Source organism: Aethalodelphis obliquidens, unplaced genomic scaffold, assembly GCF_003676395.1.
Source record: "Aethalodelphis obliquidens isolate GAN/ISIS:26980383/991018 unplaced genomic scaffold, ASM367639v1 scaffold65, whole genome shotgun sequence".
In the NCBI taxonomy this organism is placed as follows: domain Eukaryota; kingdom Metazoa; phylum Chordata; class Mammalia; order Artiodactyla; family Delphinidae; genus Aethalodelphis; species Aethalodelphis obliquidens.
In genome coordinates this window covers 9,926,471-9,953,949 of record NW_020838009.1, presented here as the reverse complement: position 1 = coordinate 9,953,949, position 27,479 = coordinate 9,926,471, and the positions used below count along the sequence as shown (strand labels likewise).

Genomic DNA, 27,479 nt, shown 5'->3' with positions numbered 1-27,479 from the left:
GGCCAAATAGAGTTAATAAAGGGAGGTTGGGAGGATAACAGAGACCCAGAGGTAGAAATTTTCCCAGGGTCTTTACTTAGCTTGTTTTTAATCAACTATATGGTATGAAGGTGTGGCACTAGGATTTGAGGAGGAAAGTGCCTAGGGGCTATAAGATTTGGTACAGCTGAGGGAACTCCCTGGAGGTCAAGTGGTTAGGACTCATGCTTTCACTGCCCAGGGCCGGGGTTTGATCCCTGGTAAGGAACTAAGATCCCGCAAGCCGTGTGGTGCGTGCGGCCACAAAAAAATAAATAAATAAAATTTAAACTGAAAGAGATTTGGTACAGCTGGCCTCATTTTATAAAGTCAGATGCTATGGGCACAAGTAAGAGACACCCCATTCAGACTGGTTTAAACAATAAAGCAATAAATTAAGAAATGACTTGTAGTCCAGGCTGTCTTCAAAGTTGGCTGATTCAGCCCCTCAACAATGACAGGGTGAGGCTCCCTCTCTCTGTCCACATTATTAGCTGTGCTTTTCCTCATAGTCGCAGAATAGCTGCCAGTGGCCTTTAGGGCAATATGCTTCCTTGTTCACCTCCATTGGAAGAGTAAGAGCCTGCTCTCCTTTGCTCTGTGAAACTAATAAGAACATTCTAAGAACTCACTAGCGGCCTTTCCTCATGATTCACTGGCCAGAATTGGGTCCCATCCCTAACCCTGAGCCACTCATTGGCAATGAGTGGGATTACCCTTCAACCAGTGGTTCTCAGCTGGGGGTGAGTTTGCCCCCCAGGGACATTTGGCCATGTCTAGAGACATTTGGTTGTCACAGCGGGGGCAATGCTACTGGCATCTCGCTGATAGAGGCCAGGGATGCTGGGAAGCCTTCTACAATGCACAGGACAGTCCCCCACAACAAAGAATTATGGCCCAAGATGTTAATAATGCCAAGGTTGGAAAACCCTGCCTTAGACTCATCAGGGCTACCCCTGGGCTGGGGTCCATTTCTCCCCAAACACACATCACATATCCCAGATGGACAGGGGCAGAATGCACACTGGGGCTCAGCCACAGTCCCTGCCAGCAAGACTCCCAGGTCCCCAGGTCACACCCTGGGCCTCCCTCCCTCCATAACTCATTGGAAGGCAGCCCCACCCAAGCTCCTTTGTGGAGTTTTCTATCTGGCTTTTGTTCCAACACTAAGAGCTTTATAAAAGATTTCAATTTGATAAAATTACAAGAGGCCTCTTAGAGTTTTTATCTCATCGTCTTTGTTAACCTACCTTGAGTGCTTGGCCTTGGAGAGCTAGGCCTGAGGATACCACTGGGTAGAACTGGCGCCAGGTCAGAGGAGAAACAGCGCCTTCCAGCCAAGTGAGGTAGAGTTGCACAGTGGATCAAAACAACAGCACTTGCTGGGTGCCCTTTGGCAAGGTGATTAACCTCTCTGAACTTCCTTTTGATCTCCTAAACGGGGTTGCTGTGAGCATTCATGAGATGATATATGTGAAGTGCCTGGCATACAGTAGGTGCCAAACGAGTGGTATTGCAGACATGATATAGTACAGGAGGCTTTCATATGGCAAAGGAGACTAATGAGTAATGTTGCGAAGAATAAATAAGGGCTTAGTGACTCAGGAGGTGCAAGAGAGGGATGACCCCAAGAGTTCAAGTCCAAGCCTGTACCCACTCGGCACACATTTGAGAAGCCACGGGAGTCGGGGGCCTCCCAGAGCAGGAGGGCAGAGGAGGCAGCTGAGAGTCTTTTGGAAGCAGTGACTGGCAATGACTTCTTTAGTTCTGCTTCCCGTGTGGGAGTGACCACAGGCAGCATCCAGGCCTAACTGTGCCCTCTCTTGCAGACCCCATGATGGAGCTGACGGGCACCGACCCCTCCGAGCTTGACAGCCAGCAGGAGATCGAGGACTTCGAGGAGAACGCCTACGCCTACGCCGGTGTGGACAGCAGCGCCGAGGCCAGCGTCCTCACCGAACAGGCCATGAAAGAGATGGCCTACTACAACGTGCTATAGCACAGGCCAGGCCACCCAGGACGGGGCAAGGAGGGCGTGGGGCGTGGGGGGAGACCCATGTGCTGCAGGCTGCACCTCCTGCAGCTGAAAAACAAGCTACTGCCCCACTGTCCTGAGCCCTCCCTCCCACTCAGTCGTTTGCACCACTAGGGACTTGTAGACCAAATGGAGACTGTACTACTGGCCTCAGCTGTGAACCAGGCACAGGCCCCAGGCATCCTAGGGAAGGAAGGGTAACACGGGAGGCCCAGGTCTGGGTCTCCTTGGCCTGCTGCTGTGGGAGAAATGCAGATGGGGGCCGTCTGGGGACAGGTCACAAGGGCATAGGTTCTCTAGTCTCTCCAGGCCCAGCAGAGCTGGGGCGGCCTGTGTGGGCAGGGCCATCCTGATGGCTCCTCGGGGCTCCTGTCACTGGAGGGAGATCTCTTGAGCCATGTCTTGTTTCTCCTCTGGACCCTCTCCTGCCTCTAGGGATGTTTGAGCTCCTGTGCTGGTCAGCCTTGCCCCCCACCCTTACCCCCCACCGGCCCCTGGGCTGCGAAAAGCCCAGGCCCAGAGCCCATTCCCCCACCCTGTCCATGGACAGCCAGGCAGGGCCCTCTGCCTTCTACCTCCTGGTGCCTCCCGCTCTCTCCTCCAGCCAGGTGTGCATGCGGCCTGGTCCTGGCCTTAGGAAAGCGGGGTGTAGCCCAACCCCTAGCTACCGTCCTCTCCAGCCGACCCCCAGAAGCCTCGCATCTTACAGCCCTGTTTGGAAGTGGGCGTCCCTAAAGTGGATTTCAGCAAACTGTTATCCAGTTCTGTCTCGAAGTGGGGCACCACCCCAGGGTCCCCCAACAAAGCCAGGACATGCCTTGCGTCAGACACACACTAACAAAGACAGATGGAGGCCCCTTGAGTGGGGGGACCAGTGATGGGGTCGTTGGGGACCAAGAGGGGCTGTCCTTAAGGAGGCCAAGGAGGGCCTATGTAGGGGTGGGGGCCTGGAGTTTTCCTCTTATTTAAGGTCTAATAAGTATCCATTTTGAGGATGGGGACAGCCAAGAGTCAGCAGGGTCCCAGGAAGAGCAACATATTTAAAAAGGAAAATGAAGACCATAGAGGGAAAAAAAAAGGTTTTTTGAGCAAAGGGGGGTATTTTGAAGGTAATTTATTTTTCTCCTTTCCAACTCTGTGTCACCTATTATCTTTTCTGATGGAGATCGTTTTCTTTTTGCCAGCGGAAGCTTTCTCGTGTGCTGTGCGTGCTTTGTGCCTCCCCAACCGAGAGCAGCGCGGCCTGCCCTGGCGGGACTCGGGCTCGGAAGGCACTGTCGGTCTGGCCCTGGGGCTTCAGCTGCTGGCAGGAAGCCTCCGGAGGCCAAGGCGAGAGGCAGGAGGAGGCAGAGCCCGGCAGGCCGTCCACCCTCTCCCAGCTCCTCCGGCTAGTGACTTGCTCTGCACCACCCAGAGCAGCGGCCCGGGCTGCCGCCCCTGCTCAGCCCACGGTTCGCTCCCTCGCCAGCCCGCTCTCATCTCCTCGGTCCCCGCGCCAGCTCCTGCCCCGGAACTGAAGACTGCAGGCCCAGGGCGGTGAAAGAGCACATTCAGGAATGCTGGGGCACCCAGACGCCCACCCACTCGCCCCCTGCGGCCTCCGTGGAGGGGAGCAGGCAAGGCCATTCCCAGAGGCACAGGAGGTGAAGCCACCAGCTTCAGCCCAGAAACCAGGAAGCGGGGAGCGGCTGAGGAGGGAGGTGCCCCCAAGGCCGTATCCTTAGTGAAGGACCAAGCCAGGCCTCAGGGTGGCTGAGATCAGGACGGAGGGGAGGACAAGGTAGCCTCGGGATCAGGCAGCCAGGTGCCCCTTCCTTCTCTGCTAGAGTTCATGCTAAGCAGCAAATAAGAGGGCTGGGGCTCACGGGAGCCTCGCCCCGACTGTGGCTCTCCAGACCCTGAGGCCCCCCAGCCTCCCAGGTGCCCGCCATGATGACCCTCAGGTGGCAGTGACCCCGTCACTGTAGAAGACATTTTCTCCTGCTGAGCAGAAGCATCATCCCCGCAAACTACCTCTTCCCACAACTTCTTTCTCCCCTGGTACCAAAAAGAACCCTGTACCTCCTCTTCTTCCTCTTCCCTGCCAGTGCAGTGGCCTTGGTCTTGGAAACCCATGAGAGACGGTCTGGCCCCCAGGGTGGGGCTCTCCTCTCTGCCCCCAGCCCCGCCATCAGCACCAGCCCTCTGCAAGGTTCAATACTTGAACGCCCCCCATGCCCTGTGCCTTGGACCTGGGCAAGGCTGAGAGAAGGAAGCAGCACAACTCACAATTGGAGCTGGGTGGGCGGTGGTCTTGGCAAGGCTCCGGTCCCCACCCCCACCCCACCCCAACCTTTTCAAAAGAGGCGTGCAGCCTCTCGGGTGACTTGGAAACTCCTGGACAAATCCCATTCTAACTTATTTTGACGTGTATACAAACCAACTGTTTAGAAATTCCACTTGTGCAAAGCCCTACTGTGTTTTTATGTTCCTGTTTAAAAGAGAAGTTTACTTAGCAATAATTATAAATAAATGAATATTCTTTAGTGAGGTGACTGCAAGTGCTTCTTTCCATGGTTCTTGGGGACCCGGTCCTCACCCCTCCCTCAGAAGGAGCTCCCTACAAGGCTTCCCTCTCTGGGGGCCCAGAGGAGCCCCAGCCCATCCTTTGCACTAGAATGGCCACCTGCAGAGCTCCAAGCCCGTGAGAAAGGGGCGCAGGTCAAGGCCCCAGAATTCCCACCACTCGAAGAGAAAAAGCCGCTTCCCCACCAACAGGCCACCAGGACAGAAGCCAGCTCCCCATGCCAGACTGGGCTTCAGAGGCTGTGCCTTCTGGGGAGCTGCCAGCCCTTCGTTACTGATGGGGAAGAGGCCGGAAACCTTGAGCTTCCCCCCAGGAGTTGGGCCAGCCAGAGTCATCACGCCAGCTTTTCCTCCTAGAGCGCCGGGAGTCCAGTGATTACTGAGGAAGAGTGGTCTTAGCGCAGAAGGCGGCTGTCAGTGGAGGTGGGCAGCTGAAGCCCATCTCAAAGCTACCAAGGCTCCCAGCTATTGGGTTTCAGAATACATGAGAGCCCACCCAAATGTGGGAAATGGACTTTGGGTTGCCAAGTATTTATTTTCTCAAGTCAAGATGACACAACTCGGGAATTCCCTGGCTGTCCAATGGTTAGGACTCTGCGCTTTCACTGCAGATCCTGGTCAGGGAACTGAGACTCAGCAAGCCATGTGGCCAAAAAAAAGACACAACTCTTCCCTAGGACATTTTAACACCAAAAGTAGAACATAATCCCCGAATAAAGGATAGCCCTTTAAGTTGGATCTGTTTAGCTTTATAGCAACTTCGTAAACTTACTTTTCCAAGTTTTGCCACAGAATGGTGAAGAAGAACCCAAGTCTGGGACTCACTAGCCTGGACCACATGGGGGCCCCACTCACAGGCCCAGGCCCGAGTCCCAGGCAGCCGTGGGGAAGAGAACTGAGGCGGCCACTGTGTGGGACCTGTTTCAAGGACTGAGAAACAGGCAAATAAAGAGGTCTGGGCACGTTTAGAAAGTTAAAACTATCAAAGAAAAAAAATATATATATATAACCGTACTCTATCGGAAGTGACAATCTCAAAATGGAAAAGAGGATACAGAAGCCAGGTCGTGCTAGGAAATTCCAGGGAACCCACAGGCCTTCTGCCTGGTCCCCTCCCCCCGGTGGCCCCCTGACTGGACAGAGGCCTGCTGTGACCCAAGGCACCCCGGGCAGCCCCCGGGGGAATCCGCCAGCCCTTTGAGGGCTTCTGCCTCTAGGCCCCAGCTGCCTCCTTCCCCTCAGGGACGAACACAGCAGACTGTTTTGTGAAGAGCTTTTTAGTAGCTAAATACGGCACCATGTGTTCCGAGGGCAATATAAATTACAGTATGCAAAACATACCACTGGCTGAGGTAAAACACACCGTTCCTGCCTCATGTCACCATGAGGGGAAACACACAGATACTTTTAAAAACATCTTGCTTATAAAAAAGAGTGTCCCCGAGAAAGGCCTCCAAAGAGGGGGTGTGAAGCTCACCCTCCGCTGCGGGGGCGTGTCGGGGTTGGGGGGGACCTGTGGCCACCCGCTCGGCCCCAGCCCGGCCGCCACGGCAGCCAGCAGCGCTCCCACCCGCTACTGCTGGCCCAGAGCTTTGTCCAGGTTGCTCTTGATGGTGTCCAGGAAGTCCGAGGTGTTCAGGAAGTGCTCGTTCAGCTTCACACTGCCAAGAGAGCACCTGCACGTGAGGGCCGCTCCAGCCGGGCCCTCCCAGGGCAGAGCCTGAGCTCAGGCATCCGGACGGCAGCCCCCTCGTGCGGTCACGGGGAGGTCTACAGGCCAGAGGCACCTGGAGCCAACGGTCAAGAGGCCACAGCAAACTCGGCAGGAACCCAGTAAGGCCTGTCTTTGCTTTTCCAGGTGAGTGGGCAACTAGGTACAAGCTCTCTGGGGAGAAGCTGGGAGATGGGTGCAGCAGGGGATGGAAACATTCTGAGCAGCTAGCCTCAGGGATGGGGACCCACTCGCTGCGCCTGGTGTGCGTAGGCTGGCCCGAGCCATCCCCCAGGGCCATGGACCTGTCCTGCCCCCGGCAGCTAAGTTAACTCAGGAGGAGGCCTCTAAGAAGGACCCTGGGCTTCTTTCCACCTGACCCCGAGGTCCCAGAAGGCCAGCCCTGCCCTCTACCCCAGGCCACCCACTTGCTGAGGCCATGGATGCAGCCCGCCAGGTCCTTGGTCATGGCTCCACTCTCCACTGTCTCGACGCACACCTTCTCCAGGGTCTGGGCAAACCTGCAGGGGACAGGGCAGAGTGAGACCCCAGCTGTGTGGAGCCAGGGCCCATAACCTGCCCAGATCCGGCTCAGGCGCTCCTTCTGCACTCACCTTATCAGGTCCTGGTTTCCGTCCAACTTCCCCCGGTGCTCCAGGCCACGCGTCCAGGCAAAGATGCTGGCGATAGGGTTGGTGCTGGTAGGCCGGCCCTGGGGGAAGGGGTCACAGGGGGATGAAGAGCCAACCAGCCAACAAGAGGGCCACCTGGACACAGCTGCCCACCTCTAGACTGACAGGACCAGGCCCGTGCTCCCAGCCCTCAGGGCCAGTGGGCTCGGGCCCCGGGGGCAGATGGTCATGAGGCCACGGTCCTCGCACTCACCTTCTGGTGCTCCCGATAGTGGCGCGTGACCGTCCCATGAGCAGCCTCAGCCTCAATGGTCTTCCCATCCGGGCAGATCAGCACGGACGTCATCAGGCCAAGGGAGCCAAAGCCTGGAAAGTAGGAAGACATCCTCTCGGTGCCGGCACCTTTCCTCAGGCCACTGGGGTTGAGCCCACCTGCCCTCCAGCTGTTGTAGCTGCTTCCTTGCTGTGTCTCCACCCACCCCCACCTATAACTGGGAGAACAGAGACTGTTTCAGGCTTGTCTACTGTTGTCCTGGGTCTCCAGGGCCCAGTACAGGGCAGAGGGGCACTCAGAGGTGGCTGTCATCAGCCTGTTAGCATAATTCTGCATCCCCTACCTCCAGGTGCCCCAGAGTCTATGGTCCCCCCAGGGCATAAGATCCCCCAAAATTCTGCCCACCCACCCTGGCTGGTGACCAGGAGGCTCATTCAAGCGGAAAGAATAAAGCCTGCAGCCAGCTGTTTCACAGTGATCACTTTATCTGCTCTTTCAGGCCACTTTAAAGCTTTGTGATTTATTTCCAAGATTTCCCAAATCCAGATGTCAACCTTTTCTGTGGCCAAGGTCTCCTAGTTTTCAAAAGCACCCCCACAGCACCAAAATAAGAATTCTGAATGCCCAAGAAAGAAAAAGTGGGCAACTTCTAGAGGAAAATTATTTGTGTAAGAATTTTTGCTGTTGGGGCAGAGGAAGGGGGAATCCCTTCTCCATTTGCACCTGGGACCTTCACACTCACCAATCTTCATACACTTAAGGGTACCTTTCACGCCTTTCTCTTGTCTGCTAGGGCTTTTCATGCTCCCATCCTAGATGGGAATTGTTCTAGTGAGAGGATCACACCAAACTTTTCAAAATAAAGTCAAAGGTTTTTATAAAGCACTGAGACCCTCTGCCTTTTCATCACAACCTGGCGTGCGCCTCACTTTTCTCCTTATCAGGAGCTAGACCTCGCCCCCTCTCACAGAGCCTGGTTTCTCTTCCACTCGCTATGGATACATGTTGCCTCCTCCCACTCTTTCCTGCTCTCATTCCCAATACAATTGGGCTATTTCTTTCTGTTCTTCCCTAACGGCTTCACGCAGGCTTTCTGCTGCAACCCAACTTGTGTTTCAGGATGCTCTGGGGCCTGGGGGTTTGCATCATCCCCAATATTCTCCTACATCCAAAAGGTTTACTGTGCAAAACAAATTCTCTGTAATGTAAAGAGCATCCGGTTGTGCTTACTCCCCTTTTTCTACTAGAGCCAAACCTAGTCCAAACCTGGAGCCAAGCAGAGTCACTTGGCCCTTTCATGGACAGGAACAACCTCAGGGCTAACACATCTAGCCCTTTAGCACCTGAATTCCTACGTCCTCCTTCCTCTGGAACGGCAGCCCTAGTAATACCCCAGTCCAAAGCTAACTTAGGATCCTTCCTCACTCAGACACCAGGGAGCCCCTGGCCCCTGCTGTCCACAGGAGACCCTGAAATGAGCAGGCAAGCCCCAGTCCTGCTGCTCCGCTAGAGAAGTGTTCTCCCCGAAGGAGAAAATCCCCCCAGCTAGGGAAAATCAACAGTCCATCCCCGCAGGGAGCAGGTGCTGCCAGCGTACCCTGGGCCAGGATGTCTGATTGCACGTCTCCGTCGTAGTTCTTGCAGGCCCACACAAAGCCGCCCGAAGACTTGAGGACCTGAGCCACCATGTCGTCAATGAGGCGGTGCTCGTACCAGATCTTATTCTTGTCGAACTCGGTCTTGTAGTGCCTGGGAGCAAAAGGGCCTGTTGTGGGGAGAGAGCGGGAGGCTGACAGGTTGGGGATCCCTCCCTGAGCCTCAGAGCTGAGACAGGTGCACTGGGACAGCCATCTCCCTGGGTGGGTAAGGGCGGCTGAGGGGACAGGGAAGAAGGGCCATGGCGTCCCTGAGAAGTATTAAAGGGAGGGGCCATTACTTCTCAAAGATCTCCTGGAAGATGTCCTTGAAGCGCCCGTCATAGGCTTTCAGAATGGTGTTCTTGGTGCTCATGTAGAGTGGCCACTTCTTCTGGATGGCATACTGGAAGCAGCTGTGCGCAAAACCCGAGATGGACTGCAGGGAGAGAGAGGTCCCTGGTGTGGTCCCCCAGGGCGGGCCCAGGCCCTGGGAACGGCATCCCTTCCCTCCACAGGACCCTCGCAGGCAGCCGGGGTTAACCCAGCCTCCCTGGAGTGAGCATCTATTGTTTCTACTGGCCCAGCATCCCCCTCCCAATTTCTGGGACGAAGTAGCCCCAACTGCTTTGGAAAGCTACCACCCTCCCCACTTCTTAGACCATATGGCTGGGGTGGGGCTAATGCCCTCAGCCCACCTGCCCGTCTCTAGACTTGATAGTGTGTCCTGGGCTTATCCAATCAGAGCCCTTCCTCCCCTGGGCCTCCATGATTGGCTCAGAGATGGCCATGTGACCCAGGCCTGTACTTTTGCTGGAATCATGAGCAAAAAGGCTCTTTTCCGGGACCTCCCTGGTGGTCCAGTGGTTAAGACTCCACACTTCCACTGCAGGGGGCATGGGTTCAATCCCTGGTCCGGGAACTAAGATCCTGAATGCCACAGTGCAGCAAAAAAAAAAAAAAAAAAAGGCGGGGCTCTTTTCTGATAGGGTAGCCAGGCTGGCAGCGATAAGCCTGGAGCTACTGGTGGCCATTTCTTCACAGCCTGAGAGTGAGCCCAACCACAGAGGAAAGGAAAGCCAAGAGGTGGGGGTAGGGAGGGGAAGAAGTGCTTACCCAGTTTGCTGTAAGCCAAGAGCTGACCACCAATGTGCCCCCAAGGACGCACCCGAGAGGGAGTCTAGGAATGGTGGGGAGCACAAGCACCTGGCTGGGCAGGAGTGGGACAGCCCTCCACACCGGGCCCACCGCAGGGCCCTCGGACACACCTAAGATGCATTTGCTCTCAGGCCTCAGACCTTCAGGCCACCGATGCAGGAATAGTCAGAACCACCAACCCGACGTGGCTGGAGATGGAGAGACAGGCGTGGGGGGAGGGAGCCGGGGAGCCGCTGCTCACCTCATCCGTGTTGTACATGCCCATGCCCACGCCACCAGCGGGGAAGCTGTACACCTCCCACTCCTTAGCTCCGCTGCCATCCTTTGGGGTGAAGACGATCTTGAATGTGCCAGCCCGGTCAGCCACAAAGTCTGTGGCCTTGTACTGCAGAGGTGACAGGGTGGCTCAGGCCAAGTGCTCCAGATGCGGGACCCAGGCCCTTGGAGCCCCACTCCCACCGTGGCCGACCTGGTCGCCGTGGGCGTGCCTGCCAATGGTGATGGGCTTGGTCCAGCCAGGGACGAGGCGTGGGATGTTTCTGCAGATGATGGGCTCCCGGAAGACAGTCCCCCCGAGGATGTTCCGGATGGTTCCATTGGGACTCTTCCACATCTTCTTCAGCTTGAACTCTATGAGGACAAAGATGAAGTGGCCCCACTGCAGCCCCCACCTTCCAACCAGAACTTGAACCCCAAGCAAGAACACAGATGGGGGTCCTAAAAATCATCTGCGGGGAAGCAGCAGCAGAGTCTAGAGTGTGCACGTGGGCTCCCGAATCAGATTTCCTGTCTTCAGGGTCCAGCTGTGGCACCACCTCTGACTGTCAGCCTTAGGCAAGTGGCTGAACTTAAGCCATAAAATGAAATTGCTGATAAAACACCTGGCCTTTTGGGTTGTCGTGAGGATTAAATGCATGCATGTGTAAAGTACCTAGAACAGTGGCTGGCACGTGGTAAGGGCTCTGTCAGTTATTTTATATATATACATATATATATATATACACACACACACATATATATATATATATATATATATATACACACACATATATGTATATACATATACATATATATACTTTTTTTTTTTGGCTGCACCGGGTCTTAGTTGTGGCACGCGAGATCTTCGTTGCCGCATGCAGGATCTTCAGTTGCAGCATGCAGGAGGATCTTTAGTTGCGGCATGCATGTGGGATCTAGTTCCCTGACCAGGGATTGAACCTGGGCCCCCTGCATTGGGAGCATGGAGTCTTAGCCACTGGACCACCAGGGAAGTCCCCTCTGTCAGTTATTATTATTCCCACATCACACTTGGACATAGCTGTCTGATGAACCTGGCAGTGTGCGGCCTCACTCCAGATGCTCTGGTTCTAGCCCCAGCACTGCCACTCACCGCTGGGTTCAGCCTAAATTACTAAGACTGTGACCCTCTACTTCCTTGTCCATAAAGTGGGGATGTATGAATCCCAGGGTTCAGGAGAAATCAAAGAAAACCAGCTGAAAGAGCTTAGCACTAAAATGATTCCATACCCTGAGGTCAGGAACAACCTGCCTGACAGGAGGAGGCCTGCAGAGTTTGGAGATGTCTTGAAGGTTTCCTTAAGGCCCCTCATACTGCAGGAAGTGGGGAGACAGAACTCTGCCAAGTTCTGAAACCACCCTTTCTTGAATTTCCCAAACCCGGATCCTTTACCCACACGCTGGTGCCATTTCATGGAACCCTCAAGAGCAGCCCCCAGAACCGAGGACCAGCGGCCTGTCCAAGCCCGGTGGGGCACCTGAGACCGCTCCACGGCCACAGAGGCAAAGGGCAGACCTGCAGTGCCAAGACAGTGGCGGGACACGAGGGACGTTCCGAGCCTCTGAAGGACACAGGCCTGACACCCAGCACTACCCTGGACAGAGGGGGCCCCAGAGTCTCTCTGTAAACCTGCCTGCAAAGCAGTCCAGGAGGCCAGGGGGGCAGGCTGCCCAAAGAGGCTGTCCTCACTGTGACAGTGTCAGCATCAGCTCTGTGACCAGTGACACCCACACTGGCCAGAGCCACACGGCACAGCAGAAACACCACCAGCCTGGGAGCAGGGGACACAGACCCTGGCCCCAGCTTTGCCACCCCCAACTGTGGAACCTAGGCCAGCCCTCAACCTCCCCTCCCCAGCCTCCTCCACAGGAACCTTGGAGGCTCCGCTGAGTGCTGGGCATTCGCAGGGAGACCAGGGTCACGTCCCAGCCCGCACTGTCCCAGCCGCCCGCCCCCGCGCCCCTCGCACCTTCCACACGGGCCTCGTCAGGGGTGATGGTGGCACACTTGACAGCCACGCTGTACTTCTGGGTGGCCAGCGCGGAGTCGATGGTGACCTGATCATTGGTCTGGTCACGGTTTGGGAGCCCCAGGTCAAAATACTTGAGCTGGACGTCCACATGGGGCAGGATGAGCTAGAGACAGATGGCCGGGGCCTGGCATCAGCCCAGATGACTGTGACTCAGGGGCATGTGGGGACGGTGGCAGGGGACACCCCGTCAGGGCAGGGAAGAGGAAAGGCCAGTGGTGGGCTCGCCAAAGCTGGCAAGAGGCCGGGGCTCTGGAGAGAGGCCGGCAGACCAGGCTGCAGCCCCTCGGAGGGCTCATCCCCTAGCGTGGACCACACACCCCCTGCGGTGGCCCATCAGTTCAGCCAAACCCCAACTCCAAGTGCATCTAGGGTTCTCTATACAGCGGGTTCCCTCTTCTTCCCCATTCAGAAGTGGTGATTCTCAACCTTCTTCTTGGGGACAGGCACATGGACAAGGTGCTCTCCCAGGCAGACCCAGCCCACAGCGACTTTGGAGAAGCCAAGCAGCCACCCTGGGAACCGTCTGCCATGGTGGCTCAAACGTATCACTGTCCTCCAACAGACCCCACGCCACAACTCGCGATGACATCCTTGAACCGCTAAGGAAAGGTTAATGATGTGGTCCCCCCACACTCCGGCCCTGTTCTTCTCTCACTCCCTCAAGGGTGCACATAGGAATGTATATTCAACTATACTCCAATAAAAAATAAATTAAAAAAAGGAAAAGAAGAAATTCCCGAAGGATAGTCAATTCATGCTGAAACACGAGTTTGAAAAAGACAAAACAAATGAAAAAAACAAAAAAACGACATGATACAGGGTCAGGCTTGAATCTGCACACATTTTTGAAAACATGCTGGCTTTGGCACGAGCACGTGACACAGATGGCTGAGGACAGTCCCCTGCCTGACGTCATAAGAGCCATGAGTGGTCTGGACATGACAGAAGGGTGGACGGAAGGGGAAAATCAGGACTGCTCCTGCCCACCAGGGTGACGGGTGAACCCTGGGGACCCGAAGTGGGGACTGAACACTGAGCCCGGCCGGCCATGTGGAAGGCCGCCCACTTCGGGAGGGAACTACCTTCTCCTTGATGAACTGCCAGATAATACGGGTCATCTCATCGCCGTCCATCTCCACCACTGGCTTCGCCACCTTGATCCTCTTGTCGGCATCTAGGACCAGACACACATAGTACATCACACCCCTGGGGAGGCTGGTGGGGTAGCCCCTCTCCTCTCTGGCCAGACCCACCCTTCACCATGGAGGGAGGAGTGTCAGCCAGGGCCCAGCTGCCCAGCATTCACTCCCCCTCCTGCAGGAGCAGCTCCGGGACCGCCCGGGGGAGCTGGATCCCCCGCTGAGTCTGGCCAGCTGGGACTAGCCAGATGCCAGCCTGGCCAGTCAGATCCTTTCTCCTGGAACCTGACAGCAGAGGAGACCAACACAGAGAATGAGAGCCAGCTGGGGTCACCTTGTCAAGCAGCAAGCCGGGCAGAGGTTGCCTTCGGCTGCTGCCACCCAGTTCCCCAGGGTAGCCTGGAATCCCCTCCTGTCCAATCCCTGCAATTCCTTGAGCTACCCCGTGTCCTTCCAAAAACTTCCTCTAACTGTTGCTTGCAACCTGAGAGCCTGACTAACATGAAGTGAGCAGGGAAACTGTACAGATCACCTCCCATGGGCCTGAGGGTGTACCACACCCTTCACATTTAATCCTCTGAACCACTCCCAAGGGGAGTACAGTAAGTCCCCTACATACGAACCTTCAAGTTGTGAACTTTCAAAGATGCGAACGTGCGTTCGCATGTCCAATCATGTAAGTTAGCTCATGTGTCTGGTGTACATTGTCACATGCTCGCATCCTCTACAAGTGGGTGTGCTTTTGTGTACTTTACTGTACAGTACTGTATAGAGTGCAGTAGTACAGTATCTTTATTTCAAGCCCAGGATGTGAATGAGTGAAACTGCCGCTTGCCCTCTGTCTCCTATTGCTGCCGATCCTTCAGCTCTACCACCTCCCACCTCCTCTCCCTCCTCCAGTCAGTAACTTCTTGCCTGTTCACTCGATGCCAGCCCCTGGATGCCAGCTGTTGTACTGTACTACAGTACTTTCCAAGGTACTGTACTGCACTGCAAGATTAAAAATGTTTTATTTTTTGTGTGTTTGTTTGTTTTTTATGTATTATTTGTGTGAAAAGTATTATAAACTATTACATTACAGTACTATAGAGCCGATTTTGTTAGTTGCGTACCTAGGCTAACTTTGTTGGACTTACGAAAAGTCGGACTTAGGAACGCGCTCTCTGAACGGAACTCATTCATATGTAAGGGACTTACTGTATCATTATCTCCACTTTAAATGTGAGGAAATTAAGGCTCAGAGAGGTTGTCAGCTCACTGCCAGAGCTCACACAGCTTGAAAACAGCAGATCCAGGAAGATCCACACCTTCCTTGATGGGCACCTGGGAATGGAATGCAGAAGCCCTGATCCACGCAGGCTCAGGTCCGCCAGTCCTGCCACAGATGCATCAAAGGACTGGACGAGTGACTGATCCAGGCCCAGGGAGATGGTGGAGGAGGAAACAGGAGCTGGTGGAGGCTCTTCAAGGAAAGTCTGACTCATGAGAAAAACCAACAGTCTGGGAAGCGAATTCCAAACAAAACTCAAGAAAATCGTCCACGGGACTTCCCTGGAGGTCCAGTGGTTATGACTCCGTGCTTCCAATGCAGGGGGCACATGTTCGATCCCTGGTCGGGGAACTAAGATCCCACATGCCGTGGGGCACAGCCCCCCAAAAAAGAAAGAAAATGGCCCATCCAATTTATCAGTGCAGGCTGCCGTGGGTGAGGCTTATTGACCCTTAACCTGCAGCAGGGGCACCCAAGCACCAGCACGTGCCTCTGGCCACAGCCTTGGAAGAAACAGCAGCTGAAGAGCACGGCAACAAGATCTATGTGAAACCTACAACCCTGCCTCAGTCACCCCAGGAAGTGTCACCTTCTGCTGAACCCCAGATGAAAGCAGGGCCCTGTCTCCAAAGGGGCCCTGCTCAGCCCTTACTTAGGGCCCGTTTAGTCTTATGTTATACACAATCCTTACAGATGTAGCTATGGGTCTTTCAACTCACCAAAGATTAGACACAGCAAATCAGAAGAGGGGACAGGATGAAAACCCCAAGTGACATCTGCTAGGCTGACAGCAAGGGACAGAAGCCTGTGAAAAGCAGGCCTAGAAAAATGAAGAAGCATGGCTACCTAGGCTCATGAAAACAAAAGGGACCAAAGCCCAAAAGACCCCAAACACATCACTGTCCTACGAAACACACCACTGCCATGACTCATGATGGCATCCCAACCCGCTAAGAAAAAGGTGAATTATGTGCAGCAGAATAACTCACTTTCCAGAGATGTGCAAACAGATTTTTTTTTTTCTTAATCTAAAAGGGAAGAAAAATGAGACCCAGGAAGCATGGCTTGTGTCAGGGTCAGGATAGGCCTCACCTGTGTCCCAGGGCCCTGGCTCAAGTGCAGCCTCTGGATGCCCTTGTGGGCCATATGTAGAGAAGCAGAAAGCAAACACAGACTCAAAATATTTCATTCCCCAGAAAACATGGTGGACACGGCTGACACCGCTTCAGCTCCTCCCAAGATGCAGTGGGGACTTTGGACCCAAGCTACTAAATTCCTTCAGCATTTCTGGTCTAAAGCTTGAGTGGAAAGGGCTTTAGGACCTGCAGAAAGTCTGTTGGGCTGTTGCGAGCTAGCTTAGTTTTTAGGAGCATCTTCTATGAGTTAATGTGATGAGAGCCAATCAATTTTTTTTTTTTTTAATGTACCGAGCCTACGGTAATCAAGTTCCCTAAGTAGAGACCCATTTGGGGCCAGTCCTAAAGGGTTCAGCCTCAGCCTGGGCTCTGCTCAAGCTTTGGGCTTCAGGCACAGCAGCTGGTGTCTTTGGACACCACACTCCTCGATGGGGGAGCTCAATATCAAGATCACAGCAGGCAGCCTTCCCAGCTGTGTATGCAGGTGTCAAACCCTCAAGACCACAGGGCCCACTTATTTACAACCAGGTGCTAAGGGTAAGCACCCCTTCCTGAAACACCTAAACACAACAATGCCTGTCCTCAAAGAGTGAGTATGGAAGGGAAAACCTATCAGTAATGGAGAGAGCAAGCAGCGCTGTTATCAAAGTCAGGTGTGCAGCCTCCCTCAAAGCAACTTCCCAGAGGAGCTGAGGACTGGGGGCAGTGATGTGAGTCATAGCAGCAGAGGCTCATTTTGTTTGGCCCAGGTCGTAGGGGTTTTCTTTAATGTTGATTGGTGACCAAGGCTTAAAAATCAGGCAATTTTAATAACAACAAAACAAATAACCTGATTAATAAACGGGCAAAGGACTTGAATAGATATTTCTCCAAAAATGGTCAATACACTCATAAAAAGATGTTCAATGTCACTAATCATTAGGCAAATGCAAATCAAAACTGCAATGAGATACCACTTCACACGCATTAGGATAGCTACTATCAAAAAACCCCAAAAAACGAAAGACCAAAACACATAAAGTAACAAATGTTGGTGAGGATGTAAAGAAACTGGAACCCTTGTGCATTGCTGGTGAGAATGTAAAATGGTGCAGCCACTATGGAAAACAGTGTGATGGTTCCTCAAAAAAATTAAAAAATAGGGCTTCCCTGGTAGCGCAGTGGTTGAGAGTCTGCCTGCCGATGCAGGGGACATGGGTTCGTGCCCCGATTCAGGAAGATCCCACATGCCGCGGGGCGGCTGGGCCCGTGAGCCATGGCCGCTGAGCCTGCGCGTCCGGAGCCTGTGCTCCGCAAAGGGAGAGGCCACAACAGTGAGAGGCCCGCGTATCGCAAAAAAAAAATATATATATATATATATGTATATTTGTATACCCATGTTCATAACAATTATTCACAATAGCCAAGAGGTGGAAGCAACCCAAGTGTCCACCAACAGATGAATGGATAAACAAAATGTGATATGAACCTTCAAGAGGAGAATAGGACTCTGGGAACTAACCCAGGAAGTTTAAGAAAAACTTTCCTCCAAAAAGTTAAACTATGTTCATGATTCCAAGTTTTTTTTCCAAAACTGGGCTGCCCACCACTTCAACATGGATGTACTTGCTTTGAAACTAAAAAAGGAAGTGCTTCCATGTTTTAGTGATGGATCTGGACCTACCTCAATAGCTTTTGCCGCTTGTTCTTTTGCTTCAAACTCCACAAAGACAAATTCTCTTTGGATCACCAGTAGACTTATAATGTGGTATACTTATATAAACAACATCACCACCTTTCCCAAATACTTTGTTTGTTTGTTTGTTTTTTGGAGCAGAAGATCTTTTAATTAAAAAAGCTTCTCTGTTATTTTTAATTATATGCATTATTACTTTTGGTAATTACAATGCAGTTAAACAGCAACAGAGGCTTATTTAACCCATTCAGTCAAACTGTGGACCTCATAAGCTCTAACACCTAAAACAATTCTCTATCAGCATATGATAAAAACTTAGGGTGCTTGCTCCTATGGACACTTTATGTATTACCCAAATACTTTTTCAATCCAGCTGTGATTAACATTTTTGGGAAATAACTCATGATAAATTAGAAACAGTATTAAATATGTAAGGATTTAATAACTATATCACCTAAGCTTTTCACAATTCCTACACCTTACTCAGAAGGTCAATAGATTTTAACTTGAATATTTTTTTTAATGTGCTATATACAGACAATGGGATCTTATTCAGCCTTAAAAAGGAAGGAATGCTGACACTCTACAACATGGAAGAACCGTGAGGGAATTCTGCTAAGTGAAACAAACCAGTCACAAAAAACCAAATACTGTCTGATTCCACTTATATGAGGTACCTAGAGTGGTCAAAATTATAGAAACAGAAAGAAGAATGGTGGTTTCCAGGGGCTGGGGGGGAGAGGATGAAGGGTAGTTGTTTAATGGGTACAGAGTTTCAGTTCTGCAAGATGAAAAAGCTGCGGAGATCGTTGAACAACAATGTGAATGTATTTTACACTGCTGAACCGCACACATAAAAATGATTAAGATGGAAATTTTTGTTATGCATTTTTTACCACAATAAAAAATAAGAAATTAAAAAAGTCTTTAATGTTTAATTTAAACCAGTCGCCCCACCAAAAGAAAAAAAAACACCGAGAAGATTTTACATAAAAATCCAGTCCCTCTTGAAGAATGAGTCGCTTCGTCCCACTGAGCCCACGCTCACTCCTGGCAAGGATGAAGGATGGGCTGGTATGAGGACAGCCTCTCCCTCCATTCCAGGCCTGCCACGTGCCCTCCAGAGTGCCCCAAGGCATTGGGTTTGAGACCATGTCTGTTGTTCAGCCACTATGGTGGAGACATCCACACCGTCTGCCCCTCTCTGGGAGACAAGAGGTGACAGGTTACCTGAAATTCAAAGAACAGTGGCTGGGCCTCCCTGAAGGCCTACTAGGGACAGCCGCCATGATCTCTTCAGATGACAGGCTGCACAAACACTGTCCTCTTGGCCAGGGTGTGGGATGGAATTACATCAGTCACAAGAGGCCCATTAGGCCAACTCCTAGCACCGAACACCAAGTAAGGATTTCAAAACCCATCCCCAGGGACTTCCCTGGTGATGCAGTGGATAAGACTCCACGCTCCCAATGCAGGGGGCCCAGGTTTGATCCCTAGTCAGGGAACTAGATCCCACATGCATGCTGTGACTAAGAGTTTGCATGCCACAACTAAGGAGCCTGCATGCCGCAACTAAGGAGCCCTGGAACCGCAACTAAGGAGCCCGCCTGCCACAATTAAGACCCGACACCACCAAATATATAAACATTAAAAAACAAAAACAACAAAACCATCCCGGTTTCAGTATCTACTTGCTGCTCAAGTAAGTAGACCTAGCCTCCAGGCTAGAGGTTCCTCCCAAGACAGCCACCCCTCCACCTCCCAGTCTACTTAACTGAACTGCTTTCATCACATTCCTACCCATGCTGCTGTCAGCAGAAGAGAGGCTGCTCAGCCAGCATGGCCCAGAAGAATGTAGGGGGAAGCCCCCAATTCCAGAGGGCTCAAGAAGGCAGGGCAGCAGTTCTGGAAGAGACTCTAGTATTTTCTTTGGTGTCATCCTTCACTCCTCCCTTTCTCTCACACCCACATCAAAACCACCAAAAAAACTCTACTGGCTCTTCCGTCAAAATTCATCCAGAATCCACCCACCCCAGTACCGCCACCACGGTCAAAGCCACCATGCTCTCTTGCCAGAGCCTTCTGACTAAGGCCTCCTACCAGGTCCCTGAAGCCAGAATGCTCCTGTTAAAATGTAAATCAGGTCACAACACTCCTCTCAAAACCCTGCAAGGCCGCCTCTTTCACTCAGAGAAGGCCAAAATCCTCAAAAACGGCCTACAAGCCCCCCATGACCTCCACTGTCTGACCTCATGTCCCATCACTCGCCTTCTGCACTCTGAGCCAGCCTTACTTTCTGCTTCTCCAACAAGCAAAGGTGCCCTCCTGCATCGTGACCTTGGCACCTGCAGTCCTCTCTTCCCCTGAACACTAAATGGCCTGCTTCCCTCACTCCCTCAGTACTGCATTCAGTGGGGTCTTTTCTGGCAGCCCGACCCAAACTTTCACCCACACCTTCCTTGCTTATTTGTTCTCCTTAGTTCTTGTCTACTGTCCGTCCCCACATTAGAATTTAAGTTCCATAGGGCAGAAGTTTTTGTCTCTTATTCCCAACTCTGTCCCCAGAGTGTCCCTGGCACAGTGCTTGGCACATAGTAGAAGCACAATATTTGTTGAATCCATGAATGAATGTCAAGTTATGGTCAATTCAATCTGTGCTAAGGACTGCTCTGCCATAACCTCCTGTTTGGATGAAAAGTACTCCTTCCCCTCCCCCATCCTGGGATGCATTACCACACAGAGGCCAGTGAGTCCTCACCACAAAACTGCACCAGGAGTAGCTCACAGTTTATCATGTGTTAATATTTGCAATCCGCTGGCATTTTAAACATGGTTTACAGAAGTGTAAACTCCAGGGCAGGCCACAGAGGCTGGCTTCCAGTAATCAGACAGCAGTGTCCAGCACCCCATCCTGGAATCAGTGAAAGAGGCCTCAGCCTCACACAAAGGATCTGGAGGCAGGCCCCAAGCCTTTCTAGAGGCTTTTCGTCAAAACCTACTGGGCCTAAACACAACTACCCAAAAATAGCTCTGATGGGATAGCTGTGGTCTTATCTGATGTGGATGAAACAAGGCTCAGTGGAGAACACACAACCCTACTGGTGGGTCTGCAAAACTGAACAATCATTAAATAATTTCCTCTGGAATCTAAGAGTGCAGGCGAATCACCAAGATCTGAAAAGTTAAGGGACAGGGTGAGGAAATGAAGAAGTTCCCAGACTAGGAGTTGAGCCAAGGAAGGATAGATAATTCTCCCACTGAGCAGTGTCCCTCACTTCCCCAAACTAACTTAATCAGAACCACCACCAGCAGTCGCTGGAGGCCTATGAGTTGCAAAACTAGAAGGAGACACATGTGGGAATTACCTGGCAGCAAAAACACAAAAGTATTTTAGCCAAAGCATATTCTTTCCTTGTCATCAAGGGGAATGCCAAGTATTCTGTCTCCAGCAGTGTTGCCAAGTAACAAGCTAGCAGAGGTCACAATTGTACAGTCTCATGTCCAACCAAGTTCTCCTCGTTAATAACCAACCCCACTTGGGGGCTTCTGGAAGGACCTGAAACTGACTGCTCTTTTCATGTGTTATCAAAATTCAGGCCTCAAAGGGGCTTTTCTTGTTTGTGTGGGGTTTTTTGTTTCTTTTTTTACCATCAGTGCAGAAAAAAAAAAGGGGAGAATTGGAAAATGTATCTAACTTCCACCATCTTTTGCTGAACGTGGTGCCACATGGGAAACTTTTTTGGGACCTGGGGACACTTAGAACCTTGAGTTGCAGGGCCGACTCCTTAGAGATAAATCTCATGAGTAGAAAAACAGAAATGCCCCTTTCTCCTTGAAAGGGGAGGTGGGGTGCTGGGGCTCTTCTCAGCTCTGGTCAGCTGCTCCCACACTAGGTTAAAGATTACCTACTCTAGCAGTAAGACCAGCTTGCCTGGGCCCCATCCCCTCCTCCTCACTCCAGGGAGCTGCTGGCCAGGTCAGGATAGGGGTTTCCGTGGCAACAGGCATTCGACAGAGCTAAGGGACCTACATCGTTCCCTGTCTCTTGTAGCTGGCGATGGAGAGCCAGGGGGCCGACCAATGCCAGACCTGGCAGCCTGCCTTGGTAGTGGAAGTTCAGGCTAACTCTTGCTTATTATGCCCTGCTTATTAAGACTATTGTCTTCTCTCCTAAGCAGGAAACTAAGGGTATCACAGAAGCTGTGACGAACAATTCGGGAAAGTGACATTTTGGCGCGGCTGCCGGGTCTCCCCAGTCGGGTGAGCGCGGCAGGGCCAAGGAGCAGCTCAGGAGCGGGCTGGCGAGAAGAGACAGGTCAAGCCAAGGAGAGGCCCCAGGATGGAGCTTCAAGTGGGTCGACAAGGAGAATGGGGGCGTCCAAAGCGAAAATAAAAAGGAGACTCCTCCAACTCTCGCGTAAAAGGCTCCAAAAATAGCTGACGAGGGCCTGACAGCGAGGAGGGATCACTGCGCGCCCGGGTGAGAAGGCAGGGGAAGTGGATACCTCCTCCTTCCCCTCCTTTGTCTGAGCACGGACCGCGCCGGGACCCTACCTCACTCGCGTGGAGCGGGCCAGGCGCTCCAGTACCCACTCGGTTGCTTCGTCTCCCTCCAGGGTCGCAGGACGGGCAGAATACGCTCCGAGCCCGGGATACCCCCCGCACCCCCTGCAGGAAAATCTGGGGGCGCAGGGCAGCAGGGCCGGCATCGCCCGGGCCACCAGTTGCCACCTTCCTTCAAGTCCTCCCCCCGCCCCCCGCGACTGGCACGGCCTGGAAGGTGGGGCAGGGGAGCACGTCCCCGTCCGCCGGCTCTTTGTGTGCCCTACCCCGCCGTCCCCGGCTCGCGAGCGTCCTGGGTCGCGCTCGCTGGTCCCCGCCCGGAAGGACGCCGCGTCGCGGTGCCAGGCGCGCACCCCGCCCGGACCCTCCTCGTGGCACTCACAGTGGCGCCGCGGCTGCTCTTGCAAGTTGGGGGCTGTTAAGGCTGCCGGCGCCCAGGCCGGCCCGGAACCGGAGGCTCTACAGAGCAAGCGTACAACCCGCAGGTAACCAGCCATCCCGAGCGGGTGAGGGGTCGTACTGGCTGGCGAGCGAGCGAACGAACCGGGGTAGGCGAAATCCTAGCGCCGGCCACTGCTCCCAGCTGCCTGGCGGCGGGCTACCTAGGCCTGCTAAGCGCGGGCTGAGCGGTCAGCGCCGGGGCGGGACTGCCGGGGCCCGCCACCCTATTGGGCCTCGCCGGGAGGAGGCGGGGCCGGCAGGGGCCGGACTCCTCCTTGGGCCCTGCACCAGCCCGGACCCCGCCCTCGCGCCCGGCGCGCGCGTCTCTGGGCACCGCGGAAAGCTCAGCGCTACTGAGGTGAGAGAGGGGTGAGACCCACCGGGACCCGGGAGCTGGGGGTGGGAACTGGAGGATTAGGGGAGCCGTTAGCGAGGAAAAACCCTCTCTCCAGGATGCCCTATTTAAACCAGAGTATCAGTTGCTGACACATCAGCTTAAGCCCCAAAAGGCAAATCTGAACAAACTCCTGCGTCCTTCGCGTTAGCTGGGCTGAAACTCCAAGGCGCATTTAACCAGTGCGCGTTCCGTGTTCTTGAACTAAGACCGTGGTCACCTCGGGTCTCCTCAAATTCGCTCTCAGATCCTCCTATCCCCTCCACGCGTTAGGTAGACTGACGCGAGTCAAGAGTTGAAATCCCGAGCTTCCCTGGTGGCGCAGTGGTTGAGAGTCCGCCTGCCGATGCAGGGGACACGGGTTCATGCCCCGGTCCGGGAAGATCCCACATGCCGCGGAGCGGCTAGGCCCGTGAGCCGTGGCCGCTGAGCCTGCGCGTCTGGAGCCTGTGCTCCGCCACGCGAGAGGCCACGACAGTGAGAGGCCCGCGTACCGCAAAAAAAAAAAAAAAAAAGAGTTGAAATCCCTCAGCTTCTCACCAGAAGGTCAAGCTGCTAGTCCTCGAAGTCATTAAGCATAGCCAGAGTCTGTTTCCTCCTTTCCGAGATGGGAACTATAACAGCAACAGGGCTGCCAGGAGACTTGGGTGAAATAACGTTATGTTAAAGACTTGGGACACACCCTGTGCTCAACGACAACCAACGATGCTTGTCAGACAGTACTCAGGCAAACGGTTCCATTTTTTGCCTGCTTTCATACAAAAGACAATACTGATTGGTTCTGCCATAAACAACCAAAGTCTCTCGCTCTCTCTTCACTCATCTTCTTGAAATGAGACACCAGTTGGGGCTGGGTTTTATTTAGAAAAATCTGACCCCAGCCCCCACTTTCCCAGCTACACCAACCCGGTCGAATGCTAGCCACCTCTTTCTGCCCTGTGTTCCCAGCTCTCCCCTTCATTGCCTCAGAGTCAACATTGCCAGATGGAGCTGGGCCAGGAAAGTGACCTTGAATTAGTGACTTCAAAGCTTCCTTCTCCCTGTCTCAGCCAGGCAAAGCTACTACTTTGGCCCAGAGATCTAGTAGACTGGACCTAAGGGGAGGCTGTTCTGGGGCCACCCCCAAAGTCTGAGACCTCATTCAAAGGCCTAACCTTGAGCCAGCATGTCCTAGAGTGACCCATTATCCCTTTCATTCTGTTCCAATTCTCTTACTCAAAACACAAGCAGAGGGACTTCCCTGGTGGCGCAGTGGTTAAGAATCCGCCTGCCAATGCAGGGGATGCGGGTTCGATCCCTAGTCTGGGAAGATCCCACATGCTATGGAGCAACTAAGCCCGTGTGTCACAACTACTAAGCCTGTGCTCTAGAGTCTTCAAGCCACACCTACTGAGCCCATACGCCACAACTACTGAAGCTCGTGCACCTAGAGCCCATGCTCCACAACAAGAGAAGCCACCACAATGAGAAGCCCGCACACTGCAACGAAGAGTAGTCCCCGCTTGCTGCAACTAGAGAAAACCTGCACGTGGCAACGAAGACCCAACACAGCCAAAAAACAAAATAAGACAAAACATTAAAAAAAAAACAAAACACAGCAGAGACCATGGAAGCCTCTGGTATTTGGCTTTCATGCCATCCTAGTGTTATCAGGCACCAGGGCCTCAGTGTCTATACCTATAAACTGGGAGGATGACTGCTCCCCCAGGCTCCTTTTGGCCCAAACAATCAGATTCTGTTATGTATGACAACTACCTATACTGCCATTTCTGAAATGGTCATAAAGAAATTGCTCTCCCCCCACCAGGGGCTCATTTGTTTCTCTGTATGGTGGACCAAGGTGTCAGAGGCCTGGCAAGAGGCAATACTAGAGCCTCAGTGTGTTCCAGAGTCTGGCCTTCACCTGCAGAGGGATCAGGGTGGGAGCACATGGGTCCTTTGACAGCACAGCAGCAGCCCAGGACAGTCAAGGCAAAATCTTCCGATTAAACTGCTCTCACAGCCCACGTCCCAGGGCTCCAGCTCCATGCCAGCCTTCCTCATGCAGTATCTATTTGGTGAGGCAGCTGATGTCAGCTCCATTGGCTCAGAGAGGTTAGGACACTTGCTCAAAGTCACACAGCTAGGAAGTAGCAGAGCTCTAGTTCATACTCGTATACCTGGCTAGTAGTCCATCATTCTTTTAAGGAGAAAAAATAGGACCCAGAGCCCCTATTTATTGTACTTCTTTGGAATTTTTTGTGGTGATAACTGCTGGCCCTGTAAGCCACCTCAGAGAAAGGTGATATTTAAAGGAAAGGTGCTTATATCCTCCTTTGGGTCAGCAGATTTGGAAACTCTCACCCTTACAGATTTTATTTATTTATTTATTTATAATTTTTGGCCACACACAGAATGTCGGATCTTTGTTCCCTGACCAGGGATTGAACCCACGCCCCCTGCATTGGAAGCACAGAGTCTTGACCACTGGCCTGCCAGGGAAGTCCCCTTACATATTTTAAATCAAACCTCAATTAGTTATTGAGTCTAGGTCATGTGCAAGTTCCCCGTGGAGGCACAGAAATGCATATCACTCAGTCTCTACCCTCTGGGAACCACAAATCACCACAAACCAGGCACAAGGGGAAAGTGTCCCAGGAGGAGTGTAGATGACACATTAGGCATCTGGCAAAGAGAAAATCACCTCTGATGGGGGAGACCCTGATGAGCTCAGGGCAGGAACATCCATCAAGTGTGTTCTCACGGATCTTTACGACGTGGAAGGAGGCTGACCATGCAGACACGAGTAGAGTGAGGGCCTTGCACTTCACCCAGGTGGACACACCAGGACATTAGTTTCGTGCTATGTTTGTAGGCAGGGAGTAACATCTGGTAACATCTGGCACAGCAGTGAGGGGATGTCAGACAGTGGAGAATCAGGCCTGGGGAAGGGAGGCCAGGGTTCTTGAACCGGAGAGACTTGACACAGGGTCCTGGCAGGACCCTCAAGAAGGTGCAAGAGTGCAGAGGCAGTGTAGAGATGGCGTATGCAGGAACTGCAGCTAGCTGGACGGGGGAGGAGTCACAGTGACTCAGACTTCCATCCCTGGGGCTGGGAGAATGGTGATGCCATTATTAGAAATCAGAAGATGGGAGGGAGGAAGGTTGAGGGGGAGGCGTTGATAGCAGAGCTATTTATGGTCATCTCTAAACTGATTTCCCTGCCAGTAGTCAGTCTGTGCTCCCTCCCCCTCCTATCAGCCCTCCCCGCCACTTCCAGCGCTGTCACCCTAAGCACAGCCCTGAGCAGTCACTCCACAGCTCAGATAGTGAAGTAGCTCTCCACTGCCTGATACAATAAAATCTGAATAGCTTATAACATTTCATGGCCTTCACCTACCCCCCACAGTTACTATTCCCTCTCCACAAGAACCCTAAATTTAGCCATTCCCCTGAGTAGTCCTTGACTCTGAGCAGTTGCACTGTCCCTTCCTTCCATCAAGTGGGTTCTTTCCACTCCGCATTGCCAGACCCAGCTCATCCTTGAAGGCCAAGTACAAATTCACCCTCTCAAGCCTGCACTGGGGGTGGGGATAAAGGGGGGGTATAGCATTCATTTACACTTGAATCATCACGAAAGGTAAACAGACCCCCCCAATAAAAGAACACAAACTACTACTCTGATTTTTTTTTAATAAATTTATTTATTTTATTTATTTATTTTTGGCTGCGTTGGGTCTTCGTTGCTGTGCGCTGGCTTTCTCTAGTTGCGGCGAGCGGGGACTACTCTTCGTTGCGGTGCGCGGGCTTCTCATTGCGGTGGCTTCTCTTGTTGTGGAGCATGGGCTCTAGGTGCGTGGGCTTCAGTAGTTGTGGCACGTGGGCTCAGTAGTTGTGGCTCGCAGGCTCTAGAGTGCAGCCTAGTAGTTGTGGTGCATGGATTTAGTTGCTCTGCGCCATGTGGGTTTTTCCTGGGCCAGGGCTCGAATCGTGTCCCCTGCATTGGCAGGCAGATTCTTAACCAGTGCACCACCAGGGAAACCCTACTACTCTGATTTTAACTTTGTAAAATAAATCTATGGACAGTAACAGGTGGGGTCCAGAAACAAATTTGGAAGATTTTAAAACACTATTTAGGGAATTCCCTGGTGGTCCAGTGGTTAGTACTACGCACTTCCACTGCAGGGGGCATGGGTTCAATCCCTGGTCAGGGAACCAAGATCCTACATGCATGGCCAAATAAATAAATAAAACTTTATTAAATTTTGTGAAATTTTCTCTTAGGTTGCATAAGTTAATTAATCCTCAAGATTCCTAATAAAACTAGACGTCCAAAGTTAGAGGAAGGGGAAATGATTGAAAGGGATTAAAAAGAACTAAAAGCAACATTACCATCTTGGTAACAGATTTCCAGAGTATAAAGCTTTCTCCCTGTTTGTAGAAGTCTTTTTTTTTTTTTTTTTTTTAAGTTTTTTGGCCGCATGGCATGAGGGATCTTAGTTCCCGGACCAGGGATGGAACCCGC

General features: G+C 52.6%; 2 protein-coding genes across 5 annotated transcripts in view; one reads left to right on the top strand and one right to left on the bottom strand.

Moving 5' to 3' along the window:
* Nucleotides 1–4,585, top strand: part of ZNF710 (zinc finger protein 710) — a 64,501-nt gene extending 59,916 nt beyond the window's left edge. For all 4 annotated transcript variants that reach the window (XM_027089172.1, XM_027089175.1, XM_027089174.1 and 1 more), the window contains one exon: nt 1,848–4,585. In XM_027089172.1, coding sequence (XP_026944973.1) covers nt 1,848–2,017 — 170 coding nt within the window. In that variant the 3' untranslated portion in view covers nt 2,018–4,585. The remainder of the gene's footprint in view (nt 1–1,847) is intronic.
* A 1,001-nt stretch (nt 4,586–5,586) lies between these two features.
* On the bottom strand, nt 5,587–22,757 carry IDH2 (isocitrate dehydrogenase (NADP(+)) 2). The gene is made up of 11 exons (XM_027089176.1): nt 22,523–22,757; nt 13,440–13,531; nt 12,295–12,460; nt 10,497–10,657; nt 10,269–10,412; nt 9,172–9,308; nt 8,833–8,984; nt 7,215–7,327; nt 6,944–7,041; nt 6,758–6,850; nt 5,587–6,279 (listed from the first exon to the last, which is right to left on the bottom strand). Exons 1-11 carry the CDS (start codon nt 22,635–22,637, stop codon nt 6,192–6,194), a joined length of 1,359 nt encoding a protein of 452 aa, XP_026944977.1. The 5' UTR covers nt 22,638–22,757; the 3' UTR covers nt 5,587–6,191.
* Nucleotides 22,758–27,479: the final 4,722 nt, after the last annotated feature.

Excerpts from the sequence above, each read along its gene's own strand:
- IDH2 (XM_027089176.1), bottom strand. The coding sequence starts at position 22,637 with ATGGCTGGTTACCTGCGGGTTGTACGCTTGCTCTGTAGAGCCTCCGGT. Across the intron at positions 13,532-22,522 it reads AGAGCAGCCGCGGCGCCACT|ATGCCGACAAGAGGATCAAG; the intron begins GTGAGTGCCACG and ends GTCTGGTCCTAG. Across the intron at positions 10,658-12,294 it reads TGACGAGGCCCGTGTGGAAG|AGTTCAAGCTGAAGAAGATG; the intron begins GTGCGAGGGGCG and ends TTGTCCTCATAG.